The 25,807-nt window shown below is 49.0% G+C and overlaps 1 protein-coding gene across 1 annotated transcript; it reads left to right on the forward strand.

Annotated features, from left to right (window-relative positions):
* The first annotated feature begins 215 nt into the window (after nt 1–215).
* CXXC4 (CXXC finger protein 4) lies at nt 216–25,515 on the forward strand. Its single transcript, XM_055721592.1, is given in 6 exon segments — nt 216–593; nt 758–834; nt 3,203–3,579; nt 3,581–4,209; nt 4,211–4,246; nt 4,248–25,515. Coding segments are annotated over 4 exon segments (1,206 nt in total). The 5' UTR covers nt 216–593; nt 758–834; nt 3,203–3,378; the 3' UTR covers nt 4,588–25,515.
* Nucleotides 25,516–25,807: the final 292 nt, after the last annotated feature.

Raw genomic sequence — 25,807 nt, forward strand, 5'->3', positions numbered from 1 at the left:
GGCGGGGCGCGCCCTGCCTCCCCGTGCCCGCCTGCCGCCTCCCCTCTGCGGCGCGCCGCGGCCCCGCCCCCGCGGCAACCCCGCACCGGGCGGCCGCCGGCCGCAGCGCCCCGCCGTGCCGTGCCGTGCCGTGCCGTGCCGTGCCGTGCCGTGCAGTGCCGGGCAGAGCCGCGCCGCGGGGAGGGGAGGAGAGGAGAGGGGAGGGGAGGGGGGCTGCCCCCCGCGCTGCGCCGCGGCCCGTGCGCGCCGCTCGGCGGCGGCCCCGCCAGCGCTGGGCGGCGGGTGCCCGCATCCCTGCGTCCTCCCTCACCTCGGCGGCGATCGCCCCGCCGCCGCCGCCGCCTCCCGCCCGCCCCCGCCCCCGCCCCGCCACACGCGCGCACACACGCACACCCGGCGCTGTGTGCGAGGGCGGGCGCCGGGAGACGGGCGGCGAGCGGCAGAGACCACCGCGCACACGCACACACGCACACTCCCTCTGTGCCTGCTCCTTCCTCGCCCCCCGCCGCCTCCCCGGCTCCCCCCCCCCCCCCCCCCCTCCTTTCTCTGCAACGAGCGAGAGAGGGAGAGGGGGGGAAAAAAGCCACTTACAGGTATTTGTTTAGTGGATCGGCGGCTTAATTTATCCCCCCCCGCCCCCCCAGCCTCCCCACCGCCCCTCGCAGTTTGTTTACAAGTATCAAAGTTGTAATTGAGGAGCTGCCAAGGCACATCTGGATATTTTTCTTCTTCTTCTTCTTCTTCTTCTTTGTGTTAGGGACTGATGTGCAACTAATTAAAGGCAGACAGGCTGGTAGCGCCTGCACACTCAAGCCCCCCCAAATAAAGAGCCTGGTAAGTGACTGGTTTGCTTTTCCCCCCCCCCCCCTCCTTTCCCCCCTTAATTGTCGTGGATTGCTTTTTGTTTTGTTTTGGGGTTGTTATTTTTTTTTAGGGGGGTGGGTTTTCTTTTTTTTTTAATTTTGTGGTTTTGTCGGGAGCTTTTATTTTTTTTTTTTCTTTTTTGTTCTTGTTCTCTGGATCGTAAAAGTAGATTGATGCTAGACTTGGGCAATAAAAGGCGCCGCTATATTAATTTATTAATTAATCTGCACCCGCCCCTCCTCCTGAATGTTAAATATGACCTTTGATCTCTCTGTCTTTGGCAGAGCAGACATGCAATATTGAACATGTACGGTCACATTTAGCTTAAGCAGGGAGAGAATCGCGAAGCCCGGCTAGCAATTTCTATTTATTTCATTCGTGGAAAAGAGGGCGATAGTTGAGGTGGTGCTGGTGGATCAATAACTGCGTCTCGGGTACCCTTTTCATGCTCCGGAGATGCATCGATTAAACAATAATGACCCGGTTGGTGGGCACCATCATTTTCTCGCTCCTGGTGGCAATAAACCCCGAGAGAGGGCTGCGGGGAGAGGAGAGGTAGCCAGCGAGGGAAGCTTTTGTGGAGAGAAGCCACTTCAATGCTGGGGGGGAATAGGGCAAGAAAATGCGTACGTTACTTGACTTCTGGCATAAAAGGCTGAACGCTAACGCTTTATTCCTTACCAGATGCGTGGCTTTCCTACACATGTCTGGCAAAACTAGTTTTATTGAGTAGTTGTTATCGAGGACATGCGGCTAGGTTTTCCTTTCTGAAAACGGGAAAGGGTTGAAGGTTTTTTGTGGTGTCTGGGTTTTGTTCTTTTTTGGGGTTTTTTTTTGTTTGTTTGGTTTTTTTTTGCTATATGCAAATCCTTCGCATCCCTCCACAAGACGACGCTTAGCCTAGAGCTTTCCGGGGCAGCCTTTGTATTGCCACCAGCCCTCTGAAGGCAGCGAGTCTGGGTTTTTCCCTGACGTGGAAGCACAGAGGTGGCTCCTGCGGGCTCGGGGTCTTTTTTTTTTTCCGATGGAAAGCCGCCCGCCAGTCCCTACCGCAGCCGAGGGTGAGGTTTCTGCTGTAGATTTACGCTCCCTTCATCTGGATTTGTTTACATAGAGTCCGCTTTTTTAGTGCACGACGTCGGGAGAAGATCAAGTTTTTGCACTCGGTAGGTTGGGCTGTAAACGGTTCATTAATCTAATTATGATCGTAATTACCGTAATTGATAACCGTTTTGAACTAAACATACCGGAGTCTGGAAACTAGACGTAGCCCCACGAGTGTCTCCCAAGTGAACGTTTCTGATCGATAGCCCTACCTCAGAAAAGATGCTGGAAATATCTAAAACTATTCAGGTAGAGCATGTGGAAAACAAAGAGGCAGTGTTCATAAACTGAGGGCTTTTAAAGTTATGTTTATGTTTTGCTTTAGTTCGCGCAGGCTGCCATAATGTACCTTCCTCGTTGCCATAAACTAAAATACCCCCTTCGCCTCCCGGCGGGGGGGGCGCGGAATCAAGCGACCCCCGTATCCCTACCCCCATCTAAACTTTCCTAACCCTGGGGCAGAAAGCCATCTTTCCCCGCCGGGGGCGAGTTCAGCAGGTACAACGACGTGCCCCCCCCCCAGCGTTCCCGGGCTGTGACCCCCGCGGAGGGGCTGTCCCCGTGCCGGTGCCCGTGTCCCCCCCCCCGCCCCAGCCCTCCCTGCGCAGCCCCCGGCGGCGGGGAATCCTCCCGAGAGGCTAGGATAAATACTCCGTCTTCAGTACAGCTGCAGGCGCCGGGATCACAAGCTGTGAAATTGCCTGCCTGAAGTATTTTTTTTTTTTTTTTTTTTTAAAACCTAGCCCCGGTTTCCCCCGCGGCCCGCAGGCAGCCCCCCCGCCCCGCGGCGGGGGGGCCCGGTGCCGCCGCGACCAGCGCCCGGCGGAGCCAGCTGTGCCGGCAGGCAGCTAATGACCGCCGGGCGCAGAAGGACACCGTGGCAGCTGGCGGCTCCCTGCCCCCGCCTCCCTCTTCTTTTTTTTTTAATTCCTTTTATTTATTTTCCCCCCTTCCCGTCTTTTTTTTTTTTCCACTGCCTTTTAATTTTCCCCCGGTGGAGAGGGTAGGTGGGCAGCTCCCGGCCCCCCCCCCCCCGCCCCCCCCCCCCCCCCCCGCCGTGCCGCCGGCTTGTCCCGGGACCGGGCTTGCTGCGCCCGGGCCGCCCCCTCTGCCCGCGGGTACGGCGGCGGGAGCCCCCCGCCCGTGCCGTCGCCCCCCACCCCCCCACCCCGGGGTGACTGTTGGCGACCCCCCCGCGCGCGCACCCCCTCGGCAATGACTTTCTGTGTTTCAGCTGCGGCAGCTCCCGTGAGGATGCAGGAGGAGCGGCTGCCCGGCCAGGCACCGACCGCGGGAATGCGCCCGGAGGAGGAGGATTAAGCGACCCCCCCCCCCCCCGCCCCGTCCCTCTCCCCCCGGTCCCCCCACCCCCCCCGCCCCCGTCCCTCCCCGCCGACCCCCCCGGCCACCATGAACACCAACGTGTGCGTGGAGAGCGGCCCCAACCCCGAGGCGCCGGGGCTGCCCAAGGACAGCCACCTGCCCGAGGGGGCCCTCAACAGCCTTGTGGATTACAACTCGGAGATGGAGAGGTACCGCTCCTTCGCCACCTTCTACAAGACCAACGGCGGCGCCTTCCCCCAGGCGGCCAAGATCGCTCGCATCACCACCCCCCATCTTCCCCAGCGCCGCCGCCGCCGCCGCCGCCCGCATCGGCATGTCCCCCTGGAACTGCGACACCGCCACGGCCGCCGCCGCCACCGCCATGCTCTGGGGCAGCGGCGGCGGCGGCGGCGGCGGCGGCGCGGCGGGCGGCGCGAGGAAGCCCTCCTCCGCCGCCGCCGCCGCCGCCTCCGCCTCCGCGGCCGCCGCCGCCGCCTCCTCGCTGCACGCCGGCAGGGGCGGCATGCACCACCGGAGCGACGCGCAGCGGCTGGGTAAGCCCGGCTGCCCGCCGGCCGAGCAGCCCGCCTTGCCCATGGCGAACGGCAACTTCCTCTCCACCCTCTCCCCCGAGCACTGCCGGCCGCTGGCCGGCGAGTGCATGAACAAGCTCAAGTGCGGCGCCGCCGAAGCCGAGATCATGAACCTCCCCGAGCGCGTCGGCACCTTCTCGGCCATCCCGGCGCTGGGCGGCCTCTCCCTGCCCCCCGGGGTCATCGTCATGACGGCCCTGCACTCCCCCGCCGCGGCCTCGGCCGCCGTCACAGACAGCGCCTTCCAGATCGCCAACCTGGCGGACTGCCCGCAGAGCCACGCCTCGGCCTCGCCCGCCTCCGCCCTGGGCGCCGCCGCCGGCGCGGGGGGGCGGCGGAGGCGGCGGCGGCGGCGGGGGGGGCCGGCGGCGGCGGGGCCGGGGCCGGGGCCGGGGCCGGGGCGGGCAACCCCGCCAAGAAGAAGCGGAAACGCTGCGGGGTGTGCGTGCCCTGCAAGCGGCTCATCAACTGTGGAGTCTGCAGCAGTTGCAGGAACCGCAAAACGGGACACCAGATCTGCAAATTTAGGAAATGTGAAGAGCTTAAGAAAAAACCGGGCACTTCGCTAGAGGTCAGAGGAGATGATTTCTTTTTCCCCAGCCTCCCGCCGTCCCTCCTCAACCCCCTGCCCTCCCCCCTCCAGTGCTTCTTGTCTAGCTTCAAGATGCAGCATCCCTTTTCCGAGGCCTCCTTCAGGCTCTGAGGGTGCCCCCCGCCGCGGGCGCGGCCCCCCGCGGCGCTGTCCCGCCGCCCGCCCCCTCTCCGCCCCGCAGGGAAGAGAAACGCCGCCCCCCGCGGCGCCCCCGCCGAGCTCGGCCCCGGCCCCGGCAGCCGGCCCCGCCGAGGAGGCACGGAGAGCCGCCCCCGGGGCACCCCCGCCGGGCACCCCCGCCGCGCCCAGCCTTCCAGAGCCGGGGGGCGCCCGCCCCCTCCCCGCCAGCTCGTGGCCGTTACGAGACGCTGCTCGCCTGGTTTAACCTGCCGTGCTGTTTCCATAAGACTGCTGGCTCGCTCTGGTTTCTTTTTTGCCTTTTCCTCTGGTTTTCGTTTTGTTTTGTTTTGTTTTTGTTTTCATGACGATTCGGGGCGGTTTGTAGGGACGGGGAGGTGGGAGAGGGAAAGTTTTAGCCGAACGCCTGGCTCCCGCCGTCGGAAGTTCAGGGGGAAGTAATGGCGAGTTCATCTCCGGGTTGGCTGGTAGCTCGTTGTCCAAGACAGCTGGCCGTAGAGCCTGGTAGTCGGTGAAACGTGCCCAAGGAATCCCTTTGGCAGTATCTTTCACGAAATAACCCGCTCATGGTGTATAAAACACGATGGAAGAATAGTGCAGGTAATGACCGGACTGATTTCTGACTAAACTGTACATACGGTTATTTTTACGACGTGTCTGCAGAACTGACAAATGTACCGCGTTTCCCAGAGCTGTGAGGACAGGTTTTCGGGCTGGCTAGGCGTGTGAGACAGGCAGATCCTGTGTCACAGACATTTCGGTTAACGTATGGGGCACGACAGACAATGGGAACCAAAATACACAACCGTAAGGAAAACGGCGATCGGCTGATATCCTTAGGCAAAGGTAGCAAGCGAGAGGAAAGACTAGTAATCATACTTATTCCCTTGTCATTATTGAAATTATAGTGTTGCTGGTTAGACACACGGATCAGATGCGTCTGAAGGTGTCGAGGATGATGGATTTAGTACAGAGGAGTAGCGTATGCTGGGTGACACCAAGATTCGTAGTCACAGAAATTGGCAACTAAGTGAGAAATTGCAACTTCCCTCTGTCTGGGTGTCTGTGTGCGCGTTTGTGCAGAGCAGTTTATTCCCTTACACGTTGCTTGCAGTTCTCTCCAAGAAGAGGTGGGATGAGGGATTTTCCAGGGAAAGATTCCAGGCAACACCAAGAGCCCATTAATTTGATCTGCATTAAATAAATGGAGATAATGGTGTTGGTATTGATACCGCCATGGGACAAAAGCAACACCCGGGGATTTAACTGACGTTTGGCTGATACCATTAACTCTTACCTAACCAGCCTCATCAAACCAACCAATTCCTCCTTGCAAGAGCGAACTGTCCTTGCTGAAAGTTTGATTTGTAGCTCTGCATCCTCTTAGCCCTTCTTTGTGAATGCGCGGTGACCCAGCATCACCAATGCAGAAAGACCAGGACGGACTTCCCAGGTGCTAGAAGCTAGACATTTCTCAGTGATAACGCCTTTGTTGGTTTCATAGCAAGTTCGCAAAGAAGATCCTTAATGCCCGAGGTCTGTTAATGACAGATTATCATGCAGAGTACGGCCTAAAAGAGACTCCTCTGAAGCAGAGACGTGGAGAATCCCCCCTGCACCACCCAGCATGGGGGGTGCCTTTGTGTGCCAGGTTCCCTCATTAGGCTTGCAAACCAGGACGCTGCTGGGATTTAATGTTTGTGATAAATGATAGGTTCTGATGGCTTATCGATTTGTGCAGAAAGTGAGCTATCTCTGGAAGAAACGAATTTGGACGTTATCAGATCTTCCTGTGGGTTTGCTTGCATCTCTGAGCACATTTCCAGAACTTCCTTGCTCCTGACAGAGGTGTTCAACGGCCTTAAAAACTGCTCAGGCGTGTTATGAGAATGCCGCCCGTTAAAATTGTTTAACTGCTGTGACTAGTAAAAACCATGGTTTTATTAGCCACTTGTGTACTCTTCATAACCACCTGCCTTTGCTTCTTTTCTTCATTCTCTTTTCCCCTGCTCCCTCTCTCCTGTTTGTGATCCGTCAGATACGTAAACACAAAAGGCTCCTCTGCCGCTATGTCATGCCTCGAGCGAAGCAGGTTTCTCTTTCCAGCTGTGGGGTTGTCAGTAAGGCATCGCTTCTCTGCAGGTCATGGCCCAGCGCAAAGTTTCGTCACGGATGTGGCTAATTTCCTTACAGAAATGTGGATTTTCAATAAGAGAGGAAGAGTAACTTTCTTGCATGGTGGTTTTTCTTCTGTCTTCTTCTTTTCTTCCTCTTCTCCCCCCCTCCCCCCCTTCCCCCCCAGTTTAAACTAACTAATAAAGAGTGACAGCAGGGCTGCCTGAAGCACATGTGCAGCAGCAGCGCTCTGGCTGTAAGGCCACCAGCTGGAAGGGTGTGGGAGAGTGACAGGGCCTACATGGGGGCACCGTGGCAGCAGCGGTGGCTGGGGGTGGCCGAGGGCAGCCTCCCTGCGTGGCGAGCTGCTGGGGCTCCTTCGGTCTGCGCGTGGGTCATCCCCCGTCACCTCCGTGGGCATGGTTCCGTGGAAACACGACAAGGATCGAAGGGCTCGCTTTCCACTACATGCTTGTAAGGTTTGTGAATTGTGATCGACGGTGGCTGCGAGCTGGGGAAGTGATTCAAGGCAGGGGGCTGAACTGTGTTTAAAAACAAAATAAACGAAAAATGAGAATAATACCAATAAACTGGCTGGTCCCACAGAAACCATTTCTCTCCTTTTCCTTTAAATCTCTTCTTCTACTGGTGCAATGAAGGCATTAGGATATAACTCTCAAGGTTAGTACATGGAGTTGAAGACAGATTCACATGAATGCTTTCCAGTCCCTGACCCTTGCATCTTTAATGGAATGCTTCCCCCCCAAGCATTTTTTTTTAAAGACTTGAATTATTTTTTCCTATTTTTCTTGTACTGTTTTCACGTTAAAAGTGTCCCGATGCTCTAGTATTTTTCATAGAATGTTATTATTACTAGGAAATTTTATGTACGGTAATAATAAATCTATAAAAATAAGATTGACGTCACGTTGCACGCTGCCTACTTGTGTATGTATATTCTGCATTCATTCAGATTTACAGTCGGCTTAAAGAGACATAATCTTTATTTACCCATAGAGACTACTTATTTTCCTCTGATTGGTATACGTGTCTATAACTTCTGCAGGTTATGAAGATTAGGAGCCTGACGTTACTTTACATCCCCCTCTCTTTGACGTAAACCATTTTGATTCAGGGTGTGAATCTCAATTGCCCCGCTCTTCGTTTTCATTAGCGTGGCAGCAGTGTCAGGCAGAAGGGCTGACTCGCATTGGCAGGGTCTGAAGGGTTCGGCCCAAACGTGAGATCCTTGCTGTTTGGGCATGCTGTCATCATAGCTGGTGCCACTTGCTTTATTCGTAACAGCCCCACTAATTGATATGTGTGCTATTAAAGTAAACATTTGCATACCGACCTGGAATAGTAAATACCAGCATCCAAATCCGAGGAAGCTCGCTGAGTTGCATTTCCAGCCAGCGGGAGTTTGAGATGGCCTTTGCCGGGGATAGGGTTGTGATGATTGATTTCAGCAGGAACGGCATCTGATCCTGAAAATCTTAACACCATATGGCATTGCCACGGGGGAGAGAGGCTGCGCTGGCAACCTCCGAACTTGCACTCCGTGTTGTGGTAGCGCGCGTGAGCGCTGTTAAGGGAAGACTGCTGAGCTCTGTGGATAGGGGTCAATTAGCAGGGGCCTCAGAGGAAGCAATTTCCCTGCCGTCTATCTAGCTTTAAATTACATGCATAAGTTAAGCGACGGCACGATGGAATTGAGTAGTGTGGAGGGGGAACCGAAAAGCGTGATAAGGAGCAGGCAGCTAACACGATCCAAGTGGCTAACTGGAAGGTGGAAAGAAAGACCACCTTGTAGCCTGCATTGCCATTCTTCACTGCAGTGTTGCTGTGTGGCAGTGCTCTCCTCCCTGCCACTGCCTTGTTGCCCTCCATCTGGCCGAGGCTCCCCATGTGTGATGTGATGCAAGCAGGCGTAGAAGCAGTCCCTGTCCCTGGGCGTTTACAGCTGGAGCCACAGTCCTGAGTGCAGTTCATGGTGGCTACAAGCAGTAAAACCCTGATCAGCCCTGAATGCTGGTTTTGTCCTCTCTCCTGGTGTGTGCACGTTGTGCTCTGCCAGAATGCTCTTGTTTTTCCGTTCCCAGGCCTGAGCCTGCGGGGAGGGCACCTGGCGCTGGAACTGGCTGCTGGCACCACACGAGAGCCCTTGCTGGGGGCTTCCAGCACGGCGCATGATCCTGCAGCGATGGTGTTGGCAGGGAAGGGGGGGAGGCAAGAGGCAGGGCGAGTTGGCGAGTTTTGACCTTTGCTGAACGTTTTGCAATGGCTTTTGTCACTTTCATCCAGATTTTACATGTCTGCGATAAACATACATTTGGCGATGAGCTCTCCTTTTGACCGCCAGGGGTTCTTGGGGATGACACAAGGGCCTCCTAGTGCCACCTCTGTTAGAGACCAGACCAGAGCAGCTGCAGGCGTCTTTGCTCACCGGTTCCTGATCTCTTCTGCTGCTTGGAAATCTTGTTGACGCTATTTGACTTCTGCATTAAGATCACATCTTGCAAGGCGGGAATGCGTTGTGGTTGGTGGGAGATGTGATGTTGGGGAAGGTGTTGAGAGCCCAGCAGAATCAAGCTGTTGGTCTCCATACAGTTCTGGCAAATTACTGAGCACAAGGGATAGCCTCTGAGATGGAGTTGGATGTCTTCTGTTGAACTGTTTCATGTGGTGTTGTTTGCCTTTCCTCATGTGATACTTATAAAGGAAAGAAAGTGGCCAAACCCCATGACATTAGCATTCAATTTAGAATATACATTATATGAACTGCTGTTTGATATGGTGTGGTTTGTTAAAAGGGAGCAAAAATTAAGTTTCTCCTGCCTCAGGTAATAGCTTAGTGGTGGGATTTGGTACTGAACTGAACAGAATTTCAAGGAATTCAGCAAAATTGTAGGTCAGGCAGAGGCTTAACAGCCTCTTTCATACAAACACTGCTTTCTACTTGCGTTGGAAATTGCTTGCTTTAAATCATTGAACTATGATTGTTTGCCAGTGAAATTGTCCGTATGGTAAGAGAGGTTAACGGGTTGTGGTGCTTCTGCATTTTGATTGCACTGAATAGTTCTTTGCACATTTTTCTAAGTACTAATATAGCTTATACAGTTGCGGCATCGGGATTCTGTGCCAGACTTTGGATTTCAGTGTCGTGACTGATCGGTTAGTCTAATTTTTTAAGCTGACATAATGAAATCTCTGTGTATTGTTTAGGCTGGACAAGTTGCACGTATTGTGAGAAAGATGATGAATGAAGCCAGGTTTTTTTCTAGAGCAGTAATTAGCATAATAAATTCTTTTTTCTTTTATCTTTCTTTTTTTTTTTCCCTCCAACAAATTGTCTAAGTCACTTTGAACTACGTATTTCAGTTGAAGGTGCATAGAGCCATCATGACTTGGACTCTTATGCCAGCTACAGGACTTCTGGAAAATCTTATCAATTCTGCATTTGTACAAAATGTTGTGGGCTGTACACATCATGCCTTATTCATGTAGGGAGCCTCATTTAATCTGGTAGATAGGTGAATATTGTGTTATATACTGCTAAGTCAGAGTGGGAAACAGCAAGTTACAGTCTCAATTTTTGTCTGCTTGTTTATATATGTTCATATAATTGGGTTTTTTGAGCCATTTTCCATGCAATTCTAACACCTTTACTGAAGTCAGGGAAGACTTTGCTCACTTGGCGAATAAATTAGGATGTCAGAAAGCAGTCCCTTTTGAAGACCAGCATCCCGGTACTGCATTTTTTGTTTTTCAAAATAAACGTGCTCTAGAGAGTTAAACAAAAGGTAGATACTAATTTCTGTACGCTGTGTCATGCGTTTGATGCGTAGCAATGACTGAGAACATGTGCTTGCCAAATATCCTGAAAGTTTGTATCTGCAAAAAGAAAACTAGTAGTATTCCAACTCTTAACGTGCATGTATTTTAAGGGTTAGGCTTGGTGAAATATTTCTAAGCAGGCAAACCTAGAGCGTACACCTTTGTCTCATCAAATACAGCATAATCCTTTCAATTGCTGGTTGCAGTGGGAAGCGGCTGCTGATTGTGTAGGGAAAGGCTTTAAGATTAAGCTTTGCAGATGGGCCCAGGTGAGTTAGGATGAATGAGAAAGTAACTCCTGTCACCCTAAGAAAGTCCCTGGGACTTGGCCTCAGTTGCTAAGAATTCCTGAGTCACCGACTATGTGCTTAAAAATTGCCAGCACATACCATGTCTTCTGAGGAGTACCACCATCCAAAGAAAGCATTTCTCTGCTTCTGTAGCGTCTGTAATTTTTGATAGCTCATCCGCTTTGAATGGTTGTACTGAACCATGGTGTCTTGAAGCATGCAGTTACGTTTGACACTTTTTTGCTATTTGAGAGCCCAGCCTGCTGTGTCTGTCTTCCCTCTTCTTTTGGGTACCTTTATTGTTTTCCACAGTCGTGTCTTGTTCAGTCACATGCAAACACCTGCCCTGAAATTGAATTACTCTGCGGCGTGATCTAAAGTCATCCCCCATTTCAGCATCCTGCGCTTCCTCTTGTGTGTTGAGTTATGTTGCACCATACTTTAGATGCGACAGCCATTTAATAATGTTGAAGCCTTAGCTCTGCAGGGGCTAAAAAGATCCCAGCAGGCTTGTTAACTTCTACTCTCAGACATTATGGGAAATATTTTCTCCTCCCTGGAACTCCTAGGCTTCCTCTTAAGTAACGCTATAAAATTCCATAGTCAGGTATGCATGAAGCCTGTGTAATTTTTTTGCCGTTTTCCAGAGTTTCTCCATTCTTCCCTGTTTAACCAGGCTCTCCAGTGCCAAGTAAGGTATGAGAACATAAAAGGAATAAAGGCAGCCTGGGTCATGCTGGATACTACTTTCTTGGTGGGCAGCAAACTCATCAAATGCCTTTCCCTTATGCACTATAGGGTTTTATTCTTTCTCTTGCACTACTTCAGTATTTTCCTTTATCTCAGTCTCTAAAGGGTTGGACATTTTAAATCTTTGCACCTCTCCTGTCTCAGGACAGTGTTCCTTTCAGTTCCAGACTGCTGTGGTCATGGTTTCTGTTGTACTTCTGTGTAGGATCCCTGTTAGCTGGTATCAGACTTCATTTGACTAGGAGTTATTTGTAACTAGGAGTTATTGTAGTGAGAGAGATTATTCAGTGGTTTAGGAAGTGGAGAAGCAGTTTAGTATTTGAGGTGAAGGGAAGAACTTAATAAATACTGGAAAATGATGGGAAATCCTAGGGAGTTCAGGATGGATATCATATCACCTAAGATGAGGACAGAGGAGGAGGAAAGAGCTGCCAAGTGCTCAAATAGAGAAGGATGCAAAAGTGGTTGAGGGTTTGTTATAACATGCAAAGCCTTGGTGAGGTTGTGTCTGCTCCTCCGTAGCAGTGACTCAGTTACCTTGGAGCAGACTGGCCGAGCACGGGAGGTGATCTGCTGACGGGCAGGGTACCATGGTAGTGCTGAAGGTGATGGTGAGATCTCTCCTGGTGAGAAGAGTGCAGAATATATCTGCTGCTGTGAGCAGGAGGTTTGCCACTAATAGTTCGGGTGGGGAAGCTGAAGAGCTCACCGGTAACAGTCTTCACAGCATTTCTAAGGGGGAAGGCCAAGACTTCATACAGCAGAAGGGGACCGTGAGGGTGAGTAGGGCTTTCCATGTGCCCTTGTTGGCAGGGTAATCCAGTTTCTTTAATTCATATTTCAAATTGACTAGAATTCATGGAGAGAATTTGGGCATTGGGGTGAGCACATGGTATGGGAGGAATCACATGATCTAAACAGGTTGTTCAAGAGCTAAGGAAATTATAAAGGCATCTGTACAGACAAGCTGACAGATGTGAAACAGGGAGGGGATGCTTGCATATGAAAGGCAGAAAATGATGATTTGTTGCATAAGGACTGATTGGGCTTAGAAGTTTCTTTGGTGGTGTGTACCGCATGTCCCAGGGAAGCTGGAGCATGCTGACAGCACGTCAGTCTCCACTACCTTGAGACAAAGAATTTGCTCCATCGTCACGAAAGGAATACCCAAAAACAACTGTGGTTCAGTGACATCCATCCTTCTGCACATCCTGATTGCTGGGTGGGGGATGCAGAGGTGGTGCAGCAGCCTTGGAAGACAGCTGAAGAGCTCTTAGCCATCTGTGTAGAAGGTACAGGGAGGGCAGAGTGTGATTATCGTGGTGCAGTTAAAGAGGTCATAAATGGAAAGGGAGAGAGAAGGAGTATATATTGTTAAATACGTGATCTCCAAAGTGAGTGGTATCAGTCAGACAAAGGCTGTTGGTTTTAGAGTGAGCAAAAGAGGAGAAAATATATTTGGAAGGGGTGTGGGTTGGAATAGCTAGCCAGCAGGGAGTGGGTGAGAGAGGACTCAATGACACAAGCTTAGTAATGATGTAAAACCTGTTCCCTCTAAATCACCAGTTCATCTGAGCTCTGGGAGGCAGTGATCACAGTTGGCTGGTTGCTTAGAAGCTGATGTAAAATAAATTGGAGGTCAAAGTCCATCAGAGGTGATAGTGTCATGAAAATAATCACCGAGATGGGTCTTAATTGTCATCCTTGAAAATTTCAGAAGACATACCCAGGAATGAATGGGGTTCAGAGCCATTTACAATCTTTTAATGTTTTCCCCTCCAGTCAGGAATTGTGGTGACCTGCTGTATAAGAGTTTGTGTTGCTGCTCCTCTCTCTGCATCTAATCAGGCAATACATGGCGCTCACCAGCTGTGAGAGAGCCAAGCTGGCCCCTGTAACCAGTCTTAGGCATGGGCTGAAAGTACTCCCTCAGCCCAGGTAACTGACTGAGTACTGCATTGGAGTGAATCTTTTTCTCTTCCCCCCCACCCCCCACGCCCTCCCCCGAATTTTGCAGAAAAAGAAACAAGCAAGCAGAGGCCAAACATTCAATGGATATATTTTTCACTGGCTCTTTTATCAACAGCCTATGAAAAATCCCAAAGGACAGAAGGAGTTAGCTAACCAATGAGGCATCATAGCCGATTGTAGGTTCCATGCAGGAGAAAAAGATGCTGAAGCCTCAGCAGCTCTAGGGGAAAGAGATTTAAATTTAGGTTTGGTACTGAGAAACGTGCCTCCCCTCTGCTTGGAGACCAGTCTGTAAGAGATTACTGTACCCCAGAGCAGCAGTTTGGAGGATGATAGAGATGTCAGCCTGTGAGTGCAAAGATTTGTACCACTGGATGATGAACCAGCAGGGATTTCTCATTAATGGAATGAATGTTAACAAGAATAATTCTGTTTTGTGAGCTTGTGTGTGTGGGAAGGATAAATGATAGGGACTGATGGATGGTCTTCACAGAGATTTGATTAGGGAGAAGGTGAATGGTAGTGTGTGTGAGAGAGAGGGGGGGAGGTGTATGCACATGGTACATCTATTGCAGAAGGCAGGCACACTTCTAGTTGATAATGTCTGACAGAAGAGAGTCAGCAGAAGTAACCAGGCGGGTCCTAGGCAAAAGCAGAAGCTGAGCAGTGGTGTGGGTATTTCCTTTTCAGTGTCTTTTGCATTGCTGGGATTTGGGGTTTATGTTGCATGGTGGTAACAAACCTGCATCCAAGAATTTCTCTATAAAACTTTTCTCAGAAACGGAGGTTTCTGCTTTATGCTAATAAAATATTTGGCTATTTGATGCTAATTCCCACCGTCAGTATGGGAGCACCGGGTGACAGCTTTTCTGACCTGCTTAGCATCAGTCTTAGCTCTGAAGTAACACTGTGTTAGAGACTGTACGAGCCCTTCCCCGTCCCTGAAAAAGCAGGAGACGGGCCAGACCTACTGGTTGAGAGGCAGAACCAGCAGAAACAGTCCCTCATCCTGCCTGAGGCCTTCAGATGCCGCTGGAATGTAAATAATAAATAGAAAAAGGCAAAATAGTCACATAAGCTGAATAGGCATTCTAGCAGGTCTAGCAGCCCCATCCTCAGGGATAACTGAAAAACCGAAGGGACTGCATGAAGTGCTTGGGAGAGATGCAGGAACAGGGAAAGAAGCGTGGATCCCTTTGGCAGTGATTTAGGAGAGACCCCTAAGCTGAAACCCCAAACCTCGGATGTCTTCCCTGCTGCCTTTGCCAGAAAGCAGTTGGGAGCCCTGTCTGAGGCCGGAGAGCGGCCAGCTGGAAGGCAGCTGCCGGGTGGCAGACGGCAGGAGGAGTTCCTGACCCCGGCTTGCCCGGTGCTGCCAGCCCTGCACGCGGGATGCCAGGCACGGGCAAGCTGGCGGCCAAGCCGGCTGCATCCCTCGGGAGTGAGCGGGACGGCAGAGGTGGAGACTTGGCTCCGTCCCTGGGCTCGCTGGCCAAAAGAGCTGCGCTGGCACAAGGGAGGGAGTGTGCTGGAAGGCGGCCGCAGCCAATTACTCCCCGCCCGGGAGGGAAGGGGGAGAGGAGATGTGTACCTTTCCAGCAGCCTGCCCGCATCCTGGGGCGACGCTTGTGCTGCCAGCCTCGGTGCAAGCAATGGTTAGCGGCTCGAGCTGCCTGCCGGGGACTCCAGGCCCAGTGGTGGAGTGTGCGAGCCGCTCCGCTGAGAGCTGGCGTGGCTGCCTTCAGCTGTCGGTGCTTGCCGGCACCGAGAGGGGCTCCGTCACTAACGTGTCCTGGGACTGAGCTGTTTTTCTTTTGACAGCGTTGGTCTGGATTCCTTATGATTTCTCATCTATATTTGCCATCTGTTTTCCCCAGTGGTGTTATGCATTTTTTCAGATCAAAAAAGTGAAATTGTTTACCCATTCTCCAAATTTAATCTCATATATAAAGTGAAAAAAATTAATATAGAAAATAAACTGTGGTGTGTACTGAATGTAAATGAGAGGCACATTTGCTCTTTCTTTCTGCCGTGGAGAAACGCATTACTCCTCAGACTAATCCTATTGATTTAGTTGGGGAGCTGCTGCCTGCTGCTGATGCCGAGTCCGAGTGGCAGGATCCAGCCCTACAGCGGCTGATATCCGTGACCATGGGCACAAACCCTTTACTCTCCAGCTAGCCCCACTGAAATCTGCTGAGGTTAACTCTGCACGAGCTGTTTGAGAGGAGACGGGTTTTCAAAGCATGGCCCTGAACTAGGAGCACATTTTTTTAATTTCTGTTTGCAGCGTCCCATGGCGGAAGTTTACTTTTCACTTGGTGGAGCTGGTGGTGGAGAAAGTCAAATGAGTTTCCTAATCTGGTATGTTCTAAATCTGGTTTGTCTCAAATACAGCCTGAGAGATACGTGGTGCAAGTGGCAAAATAACTGCCAGCACACAGATGCATGTCCTCTCGGGGCAAATACAGCTGACTTTTAAAGTAAGTGTTAAATCTCATCCTTGGTATGAAGGGACACAGGCCTGTAGCTCAGGTATGGGGAGAGATATTTTAAGGTGGGCTGTGGAAGCAAACTCACCACTGAGCTTCTGACCCGCCGTACGCGTCCCTTTTTATCTGCTAAGTCCAATAATAAGCTTGTTATTAGAAGACATCTGTTACTGCCTGATAACACGTACGGCGAGCAGGAGTGCAGCGTCAGTGGGCAGCCAGGGATTTTGGCAGCTGTGGGGAGCAGCAGCTTCGTGGACTGTTTCACACCTCATCCAGAGCTGGCGAGTCTCTCCTGTGGGCCTGCGGCTGGCTGGGAGGATGCCAGGAGCTGGAGGCACGGGCTGTTCCAACGCAGAGCTCTGTCATGCCAGCCGGTGTTCGTGTGTGCTGAAGCAGCAACGCGTGCAGGAGCAGCGCCTCGTCACCCCACAGCCAGCCCCCTCGGTGTGGGCACGGTGGGACTCCCAACATACCTCCCGGGCAGGGAGCGGAGCGGCTGGGGGAAACTCGCTGTGCACCAGGCTCTGCCTTTTCCTTCCTTCCGCATCTCCAGGAGATGCAATGCACACACCGGTTTCTTGCCCCCAAGCCTCCCTGCCTGAAGAAAAACATTCAAGGAGACTCTGTGTGAGCTGAATGTGAGCGTCAGAAGGTTTTCCCCAAAGTCATTGCTGTAGGTAATGTATATTTATGAGCGGAACAAAGTGGGCCATAGATACTTTCAAAGGCTGCTTTCCTCTCTGGGTGGCTCGGTATTTAGGCAAGTAAGGAGGGGAGATGCTGTCCAGACCGCGTTTAGTTTAGTGGTGGCAGAGCAGGCTGGTGCAGGGGAGGTGGCAAGCATCCCTCCGCCGCCAGCCGTGGGCACTGCTCCAGGGCAGCCGCTGCCTGTGGGTCAGGAGATGGTGTCACTGCTGTGCACCAGTATGTCCCAGTGAGGCGCACAGCCCTGTTCAGCCATGAGGCTGGGTCCATACCGCCACGCGTGCCCTGCAGCCCAGCCTGTGGCTGGGGAAGGGGCTTTCCAGAGAGGGAAATTAGGGACAGAAAGTGAGTTTTGGAGCACGTGGATTTGCACCAGATTCTGCGCTGTTTATGTATGAGCAACGCTGTGTGTATATTTGATGTCATTTCCAGCGTGATCAAGCTGACACCTAGATTAGCTTGCGGCACTGAAAATACAAGGCGTGATGTGGAGGAAAGGCCAGTTTGCTTTCCTGCTGGCAGTTGCTTGAGTTTCTGAGGCTGATTAGGTGTGTAGCCCGCATTTGCACAGGCGTAAGAAAACTGCATACAGTCACTGGTTTGTGGCCAGTGGTGGTCAGCATTGGCTGGGCTGGGCTGCTGATGGATCCAAATTGCATTTTGTGCAGGTGCCATGGCTTTTCAGCTAATGTTTTCGGCCACTGCGGAGCACCAGCATTCTCTATCTCTGATCATGTATCTATATATGTACATATATATGTATATAACTTAGTGGGCCAGATTTCATGCTCTATGTTGCCTGGCCTAAGTGCCAAACTGCTTCTCTTGTGGAAGGCATTTCAAGAAAGGATTGTCCTCCAGGCTGCAAAACCCGCGTAGGGTTCTGTGCAGACCTTGGTAAGATCGTTTTTTCCTGTGGCCAGCACTGGTCCAGCTGCTTTGGGGAATACACTGGTTTCGTTTGCCCTTGCCATGTGAATTTGAGATTTGTTAAGGACAAGGTTCCTTAACCGCTGTCTATTTCTGTGGTTGTGTCGATCTTTGTAAAGACTGTCAGGTAGCCCACATCTTGTTGAACATGCCTCAGATGCAATATACTTCCCAAAGGGCCTCTGTTGAGCTGGATTATTTCAGCCAGGACTCCTCAAGAGGAGTGAGGAGTGCCACACCTGGCCAATAATTTGCTGTAGCCAATGTGTGAGTTTGCTTCAATGAGAGCAGGATTTTTGCTCATGGATCAAACATCAAAGGTTTCTTACATAATGCAACATCTTTTAACATTGGTAAAGTATTAGGTCATAATCATGTAGCACTCTGATATGTTTTATTATTCTATTTTATTTCTCAATGTGGTTCATCTCAACCCAAGTGATTCCCTAGCCTTGCAGAAAATCATAATGCAGATGACTTTATGCAGCGGTGAATTTGGGCTGCACCCCACGCTACAGCATCCCAAGCAGGAGCGGCCAGCTTTCCTGAATCCTAATCTCCACACCAAATCTTTCAGGCTGCTGTGAGCTGCGAGACTCAGAGAGCCGAGGAGAGAGGCATCTCCGGCAGGTTTTGTAGGCACGAGCCTGCCAAGGGATGGGGCTGGGCTGGGCAAGCAGAGCCTGTTGTCTCGCACCCCACGCTTTGCTCCATCAGTTGGCCAGTCGCTCACTCTGGGGGGCCGTGGGAGACAGCATTCTTTAATGGATGCTTTCGCTGTGAAAATACAGAGCACAGCTGTCGAAACAGAGTCTCTGGTGAGGAATTTACAGCACCTGCCAATGTGCGGTGTTCATGCGTTGGCAGCGCGTGCACACACGCTCACACGTAGCACAGGTCTGCTTTTATGTGTCTGTGTGGGGCAACCAGGATACATACGTAGGTATCGTTTTTCCATTGCTGCTTCATTGTAGGGATTTTCACTCTTCTGTTAGTTTCCGTTGCCTTTTTTACCTCCTCCTCCAAAAATGTAGTGTGCTTGCTTGCCTATATGAAGCTGATTTTTCAAGGCAACAATTAAAATTTCAGATTTCAGATGATTGAGCTACTTCTTTTGCAGTGAAAGCCGGCAAGAAGGGAACAGAATAGAGAGTTTGAAAGCATGGAGGTCATTTCATACCAGGTTTGTGCAGGGATAAATTCTCTCGAGCGCCATGCTTTATGGCATTACCTGCTCGGAGAAGCCAGGGCTGCGGGTTTCTGAGCATCCTCCTGGGAGCGAGCTTGCCGTTTGTCAGCATTTGCACTGGCATGAGCAACGAAGGTTTTTACAGCAAAACCACACTGATCAGCTCTGGTTGTGCTCCTTGCCACCCCTCCCCAGGCTTCCAGGGGATCTGTCTTTCCTGTCACTCAGGATAACGATTCCCTGCTGGCAGCACAGAGATCCAGGGATGCGCTGTAATCTTGCCGAGAGTTTGATTCCCCAGCTGGGACTCCCAGGTTTATACAGCCAGGCGGTAGATGGTCATTGCACTTAAGCTCGTACGTTGGTGTGCTGAACCACTAAATGGGCTGAAGGGTCTCTTTTTGTCTGGAAATAGCCTTGTGTCTGGAAATAGCCTTGATTCTTGGAGTGGCAAAATCTATGGATTTCATCACGTAAATTGGTTTAGATTTAACTCGATCCACCTATTCAATTCTAAAAGCTTTCTTTTTTGTTTAAGCGTGGATTAATAATTCATTCCCAATTTGGGGGTTAGCGCAATGGATATTTAATTGTAAATGTGTATCTTTAATTAGAACTCGGTACGTGGATGCAAAATTCCTTATCTTGTAGTTTTTCAAAAGCACACCTATTAAACCACAGCTTTGCCCTTCAAAAATATTTTCCCGTGTATTTAAATGTCTGAATGACCTTTTAATCAGACACTGCACCTTTACTTCCAGCTGATATGACAACGTCTGACAGTAACTCAACCTGATGCTGCAAGAAAATAAATAAAGGCCATCTCAGTCACTATGTCTTTAAATCTCTCTGTCTAGCTGTGGTTTTGTGTTTAGGCAGATGGACCCACAGCGGAGTATTACATTTAGTTTTCAGGTGAAGGCAATCTATTGGGTTTAATACATTTGCATGTTTGGCTGCTCTTTTGAGGTCAATTTAGTCGGATGATTGTTTCCTGTCATTCTGAACTCCAGCCTTTTCTGCAGTCAACCTCTTTATAAATTATAAATCTGTATACCTCGCTCTCAGCAGCCATCTTACAGCCCACACAGACCGGTGCGGATGGTCTAGCAACTGCATTAGCTCTCCTCGGTGTACCTGGGGAGGAGGGCTGCTGCGCTTTGTCACTACTTGTGCTTAGGCTAAACACACATAATGGGGCAGAACAGGGACTGGTAAGGGTGGACAGGAGCAATTCCTACTTTTGGACCACCGGCACAAAGAAAACTCATACTGGTGAGGGCGATTGTATTCAACAGACCAGCTCATTGTCTTTGAAAGTTAATTTTCGGATGATTTATTAAACCCTAATGTTTGCGGAGGGGGAGAGGGTATTGAATTGGTCAGAATTCTGGTGACACAGCAGAAGTATTTTCATCTCTGGTATTTTCATGGGCATGAGCGATAAACATAACAATAACAGCTCCCTTTTCATACGGCTTTTACAAAAAGAGGAGCTGTGTACTGCTTGAGGCTGACTATCACAAAATGGGCTAATTATTCAACAAAAAATACTTGCCATACTAATAAGCAGTTCCCTGGAATTCCGAAAGATATATTCTGACTTCAAGTACAAGGCACACTGTATACTGCAGGGTCCATGGTTTGGGGATTTTTGTCAAAAAAATAGGAAAATGTGTAAAAGCTCTTTCCTGAAACAAAAATGGAAGAATTCCTTCAGAAAGAGACATGGTATTTGTATATGACACTAGCAAAATCAGTGAGAACTCTTTCATTACAGGTATTTATTTGCATATTTCCAGAGTTTTGTTTTTAGGGGAATTTAATCAGATGTGATGCTACTATTTGTGGGCAGTTGTTAATGAAACAGGTACTTGTGAGCTGAGACTGGCTGATACAAAGTCATCTCAGGGCTTGCTCTCGCCTCCCTGGTCAGTGCGTGGTCATTAGTTCTGGAGGAGAGACGTGGGTCTAGATGCATGGGTTCAAGGGCACTTTCATCATCTTTTGACTTTGAAGGAAATTGAGGGCAAGAAGTACCTCACGGCCCCTGCAGGCTCAGCGCCTCAGTCTCTCATGTATGTGGTACTTTAAAGCTGTGAAGGGAATTTTCCTGGACTCAGATGTGTATGGAGGCACCTGAATGCAAGTGGGTATCATTTGTGGGGGACAGCAGGCGGGGGAAGGAGGGAGGGTGTCAGCTCTGCAAGCAGACTATTTCTGTGTAAGCCAGGGTCTAGCATGCATGCAAAAGGAAGCACAGGGGCAGTCTGGGCAGCCCCCCCCCCCCCCCCCCCCGCAGTCAGCAGGATGTTTCCCTCGCTGAAATGAAGTCAAGGATGTGCTTAAGTGCTTTCTGCATTGCAACCTAAATGTGGAATGAGGTGACTGGCCTGAGATTTGAAAATGCCGACCTCTGCTCCCAAGGCGTCCGTAGACAGAGCACAGTTTCTGAATGACAGATCAATGCCTTCATTATTCCCTGATCAAAAGAAGTGTTCTTGCCAAAGCGTGTGTCTAACCTGCAAACCCACCAAGCCATGGCTGCACATCCCATATGCCAAGGCACAGGCAGAAACCATTGTACAACTGTGTGGTTGTTCTAAAAGCACTATTTTCCAGGAGATTTTTTTTTTTTCTAGCAATGTTTACATTTCCATGACTACCTTGTTTAACTAACTAAGGAGAAGAGAGCATGTTAGGTGTGGTATATACCGAGTATGATGTATCGCGTGTGATTCTAAAATGGGGTGTGTTTGGAGAAAGGATGTTTTGATTTATTGTAGAGCAATGTGAGGCATCATGTTGTTCCTAGATAACTGAAAGTATGCCTAAAATGTAAAGGAAAAGAACAACTAGAAGAACTCAAGTATGCCAATGCCGCAAAAGAAAGCTTAACTTGTTTTCTTGCTTTTTTTTTAGAGAACACCTGTTCCCAGCGCTGAAGCATTCCGATGGTTCTTTTAAGCAGTAGTGTATCTTATTTTCAAGGCAGTCCGAAGTGAATGGCAAGCTAAAGTCTTGTTTTAAGAAACTGCTTAGTCCACCATTGAAGAATATACTCAGATACTATTTTCATTTATGTATAGGGGTTTCCTCAAAAGCAAAAGACAAAAATCTGGGAGCCTGGGGAATTGGCCAGCTTCTTCACATTCAGTACACTGATTCCTTCTTTGATGTAACTTAGCTATACTAGTGAAGTTGTTGTCTATTTTTAAAGTGGCTGTAAAAAAAAAAAAAAAAAGTTTGGGTAAACCCCTGCTATAAAGTCATGTATCTTTGAAAAGTAACATATCTATACTTCATTTTCAAATATATGTGTTTCAGTACTGTAAACTGTACAGATAGCCGCTTGTATTTTGTGTGTTTAGACACAAGGAGACAATCATGTCTGAGCATCTATGGAGATTAACGGTTTGTACACAACGGTGTGGTTCTGCGAGTTAAATCCGGAGCAATAAAATTCTAGCTTTAACTATTATTTTGCTCGTTGTTTAGCAGCAGCAGCAACAGCAGCACTGTTTTACCATGCATCCTTCCATAGAGACTTGATGCCAAGTTTTCCAAGATCAAAAGATTGTGACACATCTAGCAATTACCTTCCGTTGTGGTGGTGTAAGAGGGGAAGACGTAACATTTAAAATTAATCTTTCAAGCACTGTATTAGCGTAGTGGTTTGTACACTTGCATTGCTTCTAAAGGAGCTTTACATTGGGGTATCTCTCCAGAAATGCTGTCTGGTGTCTGACTTGCTTTTCACTGTGCCCTGACGTGGAGTGCCCAGCATAGGCAGATGTGCAAAACCAGTCGTCTATACAAAGGTTGTTCTAGGATGCAAAACAAAGTGAGTATGAGACCTTAGAAAAAACTATGATTCAGCCTAATTACCCTTCATCTATGAGTTCTTATGTAATATTTTCAGTCAATGGAGTAAATATTTTATTAAGTGGAATGCCATATTTTTGGTCCAAGTGGAACTCTTTATAACAGTTAAGTGAGTTTTGACAGTTGGACTGGTTTTGGTCTCGCACGTGTGTTCATTTGAGAGCCTGGATATTTTTGCAGTATAAAAATGAACTTTAAAAAAAAAAAGTTTTAAAAAAAGACCGCTTTTCCCTTCACGTTTCTTGGTTGACTGATCTCGGCTTTGCTGAACGGCCGGTCCCTTAGGCCCACAGAAGAATGCTCTGCCGTTCTTCCTGCTCTAGCTGCGCAGAGGAGATGCCTGCTCCTTGGAAAGGCAGCGCACGGAGGGATATAACTCACATGTCATAAAAAATATGGAGGATACTGAACTTAGGGATACTTATCAGTTGATCATTGCTTTTTATTGCTTGGCTTCGTCATACCACTCATGAGCGAGAAGGCCATCCCATCAAAGTAAACGAATGCTGTTGTGCCATGTATTTGATAGATTTATCATTTTGTACAAGATAGGACTACCAGTAGTTTCACAGACAAGGTGCTGGGCATGGAAATAACCAGATAATGATGCACAGCATGTTCCAATCTGCTGTCGTTTCAGCACTTTCTCCATTTTTGGCCAAGTACTTCGGCCTTTGGCCCCTGGTCACATTCACTTGGTGAAGAACAGGGGATGGGCTGGGAATGCTGCGGTGTGGGACCTATGCAGGCGGGGGGAAACGCCAGCTTTGGCAGGGGTGGGGGGAGCTCACAGGACTGGCGGATGTTGGGAATGGCCCAGAAAGCGAAGACTGAGGGATGGAGGAGCAGAAACCTCCTGAGGTCACTCGTGTTGGGTCAGCAGGGCTGGGCAGAGCATGGATGACACAGGATAGCTGGGGGAGCGCGGGCGGGCTGGGCTTACACCTGCGTCCTCAACTTAGGGTCAATGCCTGTGCCTGTGTCTTTGCGTCGTATGACCTCACATACCTGGCTTCAGAGATGGAATGTCACACTTGAAATGCTTCTATCATGGTGCCCCTCTTACAGTTTGTGAGAGATCCTCAGTTGAATACTCAACCCATACCCATTCAATGAGCTTTACGTCTGTTTGTATGGCAGCCGTGTACAGATTTTTTTTGTGTTGGAAACTTTTTGGTTAGGGCCTCTGTTACTGACCACTAGGCCAATACGAGCTCTGTAAGGCCTTCTCTACCAAAATGCTGGTTGATTTACAAACTGAAGCCTTATTTGCACATTTGGCTGGTAAGCTTGCCTTGCTTTTTTGGAAAACTGTGATTGCTCTTACAGAAGCAGAGGCAAAATTAAGTTCAGGCTACATTAGGTGTACAAAGATATTCATAGCAATGTACTTACTGTCTAATACCCTAATGTTGCATGTCTTGATGTGGTTTCTTTTTTTGTTTTGTCGTTTTGTTTTAAAGAACTGATGGATCTGTATATTGTAATTGTGGTGTTTTACATGTCAATTCAAAATTGTTAAAACAAACAAACAAACAAACAAGCAAACCTGTTAATTACTGAAAATGAACAAGAGTTGATTTTTCTTTGATTTACCTGTATGGTTTTCATTTTGGATGTTGTTTCTTTGCACCATCAGATTTTTAGATTTTGCTGAAACAGTATTTATATGATGTAGTGCACATAGAGCATTTTAATTAGTGATGTTTGAAGAAGGAAATCCCTTTTCTGGCCTGTCTCTCTCCACTGCAGCCCTACCCCCCAGTTTACGCACATATTTGTCAATTGGATTATTGTCCAGTTCTAATTACCAAATTTGTGCTTTTCACAAGGTCCGGTACCGTTTTGCAGTGTGAAAATTTGTATTCCACTCTGTCTTTCATTCTCATGATGTAAAAAAAAAAACCCAAAGCACAAAGCGGGGGAGGTGGCAAAAAAAAGGCAGAACATACTTTTGCCATCTTCTAGGTGTGAGCACTAAGCCTAATGGAAGCATTTTTGGCATACCCCAGATAAACTTACGAAAAATGGTAAGGCTGAAAGGGAGGCACACATACCCATTCTGTCAATTAATAACAGACCCTCCCTATGAGGGAAAATACTCGCTTTTGTACAGAACCCCTGGTTTGTAAGTCCTACAATTAATGTTAAAGAATATAAAGTCTTTAAATGGGCTATATCTGTAATCAAATAATGAAGAAAGAAAGTAGTTAAATGAACATACTATTCAGGGTCGAATGCATTCAGCAAAAAGCAGTAGTGGGTCTTTGATCATGGTTAGATGCATAGCGATATCAAACAGTGGGTTCTCATGTAACAGCTAAATGTTTCAGATTTTGTTTTTATTAAATTTGGCAGTTTCACGCTGAGCTCTACTGTATTCTTAGTGAATAAAAGACAGCTCCTATGTTAGAAAGTACTCCATTTTCACAATTGCAGGGAACTAGGAGGGTTTTTTCGGAAACACAGGCCACAGAAATGTACTCCTTTCACAGTGTTCTCCTATTTCTGAACTGTGCAGTTATCTATTAAATTTTCTAATAGATATTTGTGTAAGGTGTATGTATGCTTGTGCAATTATGGAAAAAAAACAGTTTTGGAAAACAGTGTATTTATGAAAAAAATAATCACTTATGGGGCATGTACAAAACTGTATAAAGACATTCAATTTGCCCAGTAAAGTTGTTTTTGTGATATTTCTGTGTTGTTGAATAAAGGACTTTAGTATTCAAAATATCTCTCTTTTTCCATAAACAGGTTTTGTTTGTGGGATCTTAAACAAAGAAAACCTCTTTTAAAAAAGAATCCTCAAAATGAGCAAGCAGGTCCAAATGCTGACCTCAGGCTTGCATATGGGAATGAATGCTTATGAAGTGATGGTATAATAGCTACAAAACTAATTCCTTCTCAATTGGCAATTGATGGAAACTCCCTAAGTTGTTTACCTGAAGGTAACATTGTATTCTGGATTTTTTTAAATAGCAGAAAAAAAAAATACTGCCTTTTTAAGACTGGGAATGTTATGT

This window comes from Falco cherrug, chromosome 1 (assembly GCF_023634085.1).
Source record: "Falco cherrug isolate bFalChe1 chromosome 1, bFalChe1.pri, whole genome shotgun sequence".
Classification (NCBI taxonomy): Eukaryota; Metazoa; Chordata; class Aves; order Falconiformes; family Falconidae; genus Falco; species Falco cherrug.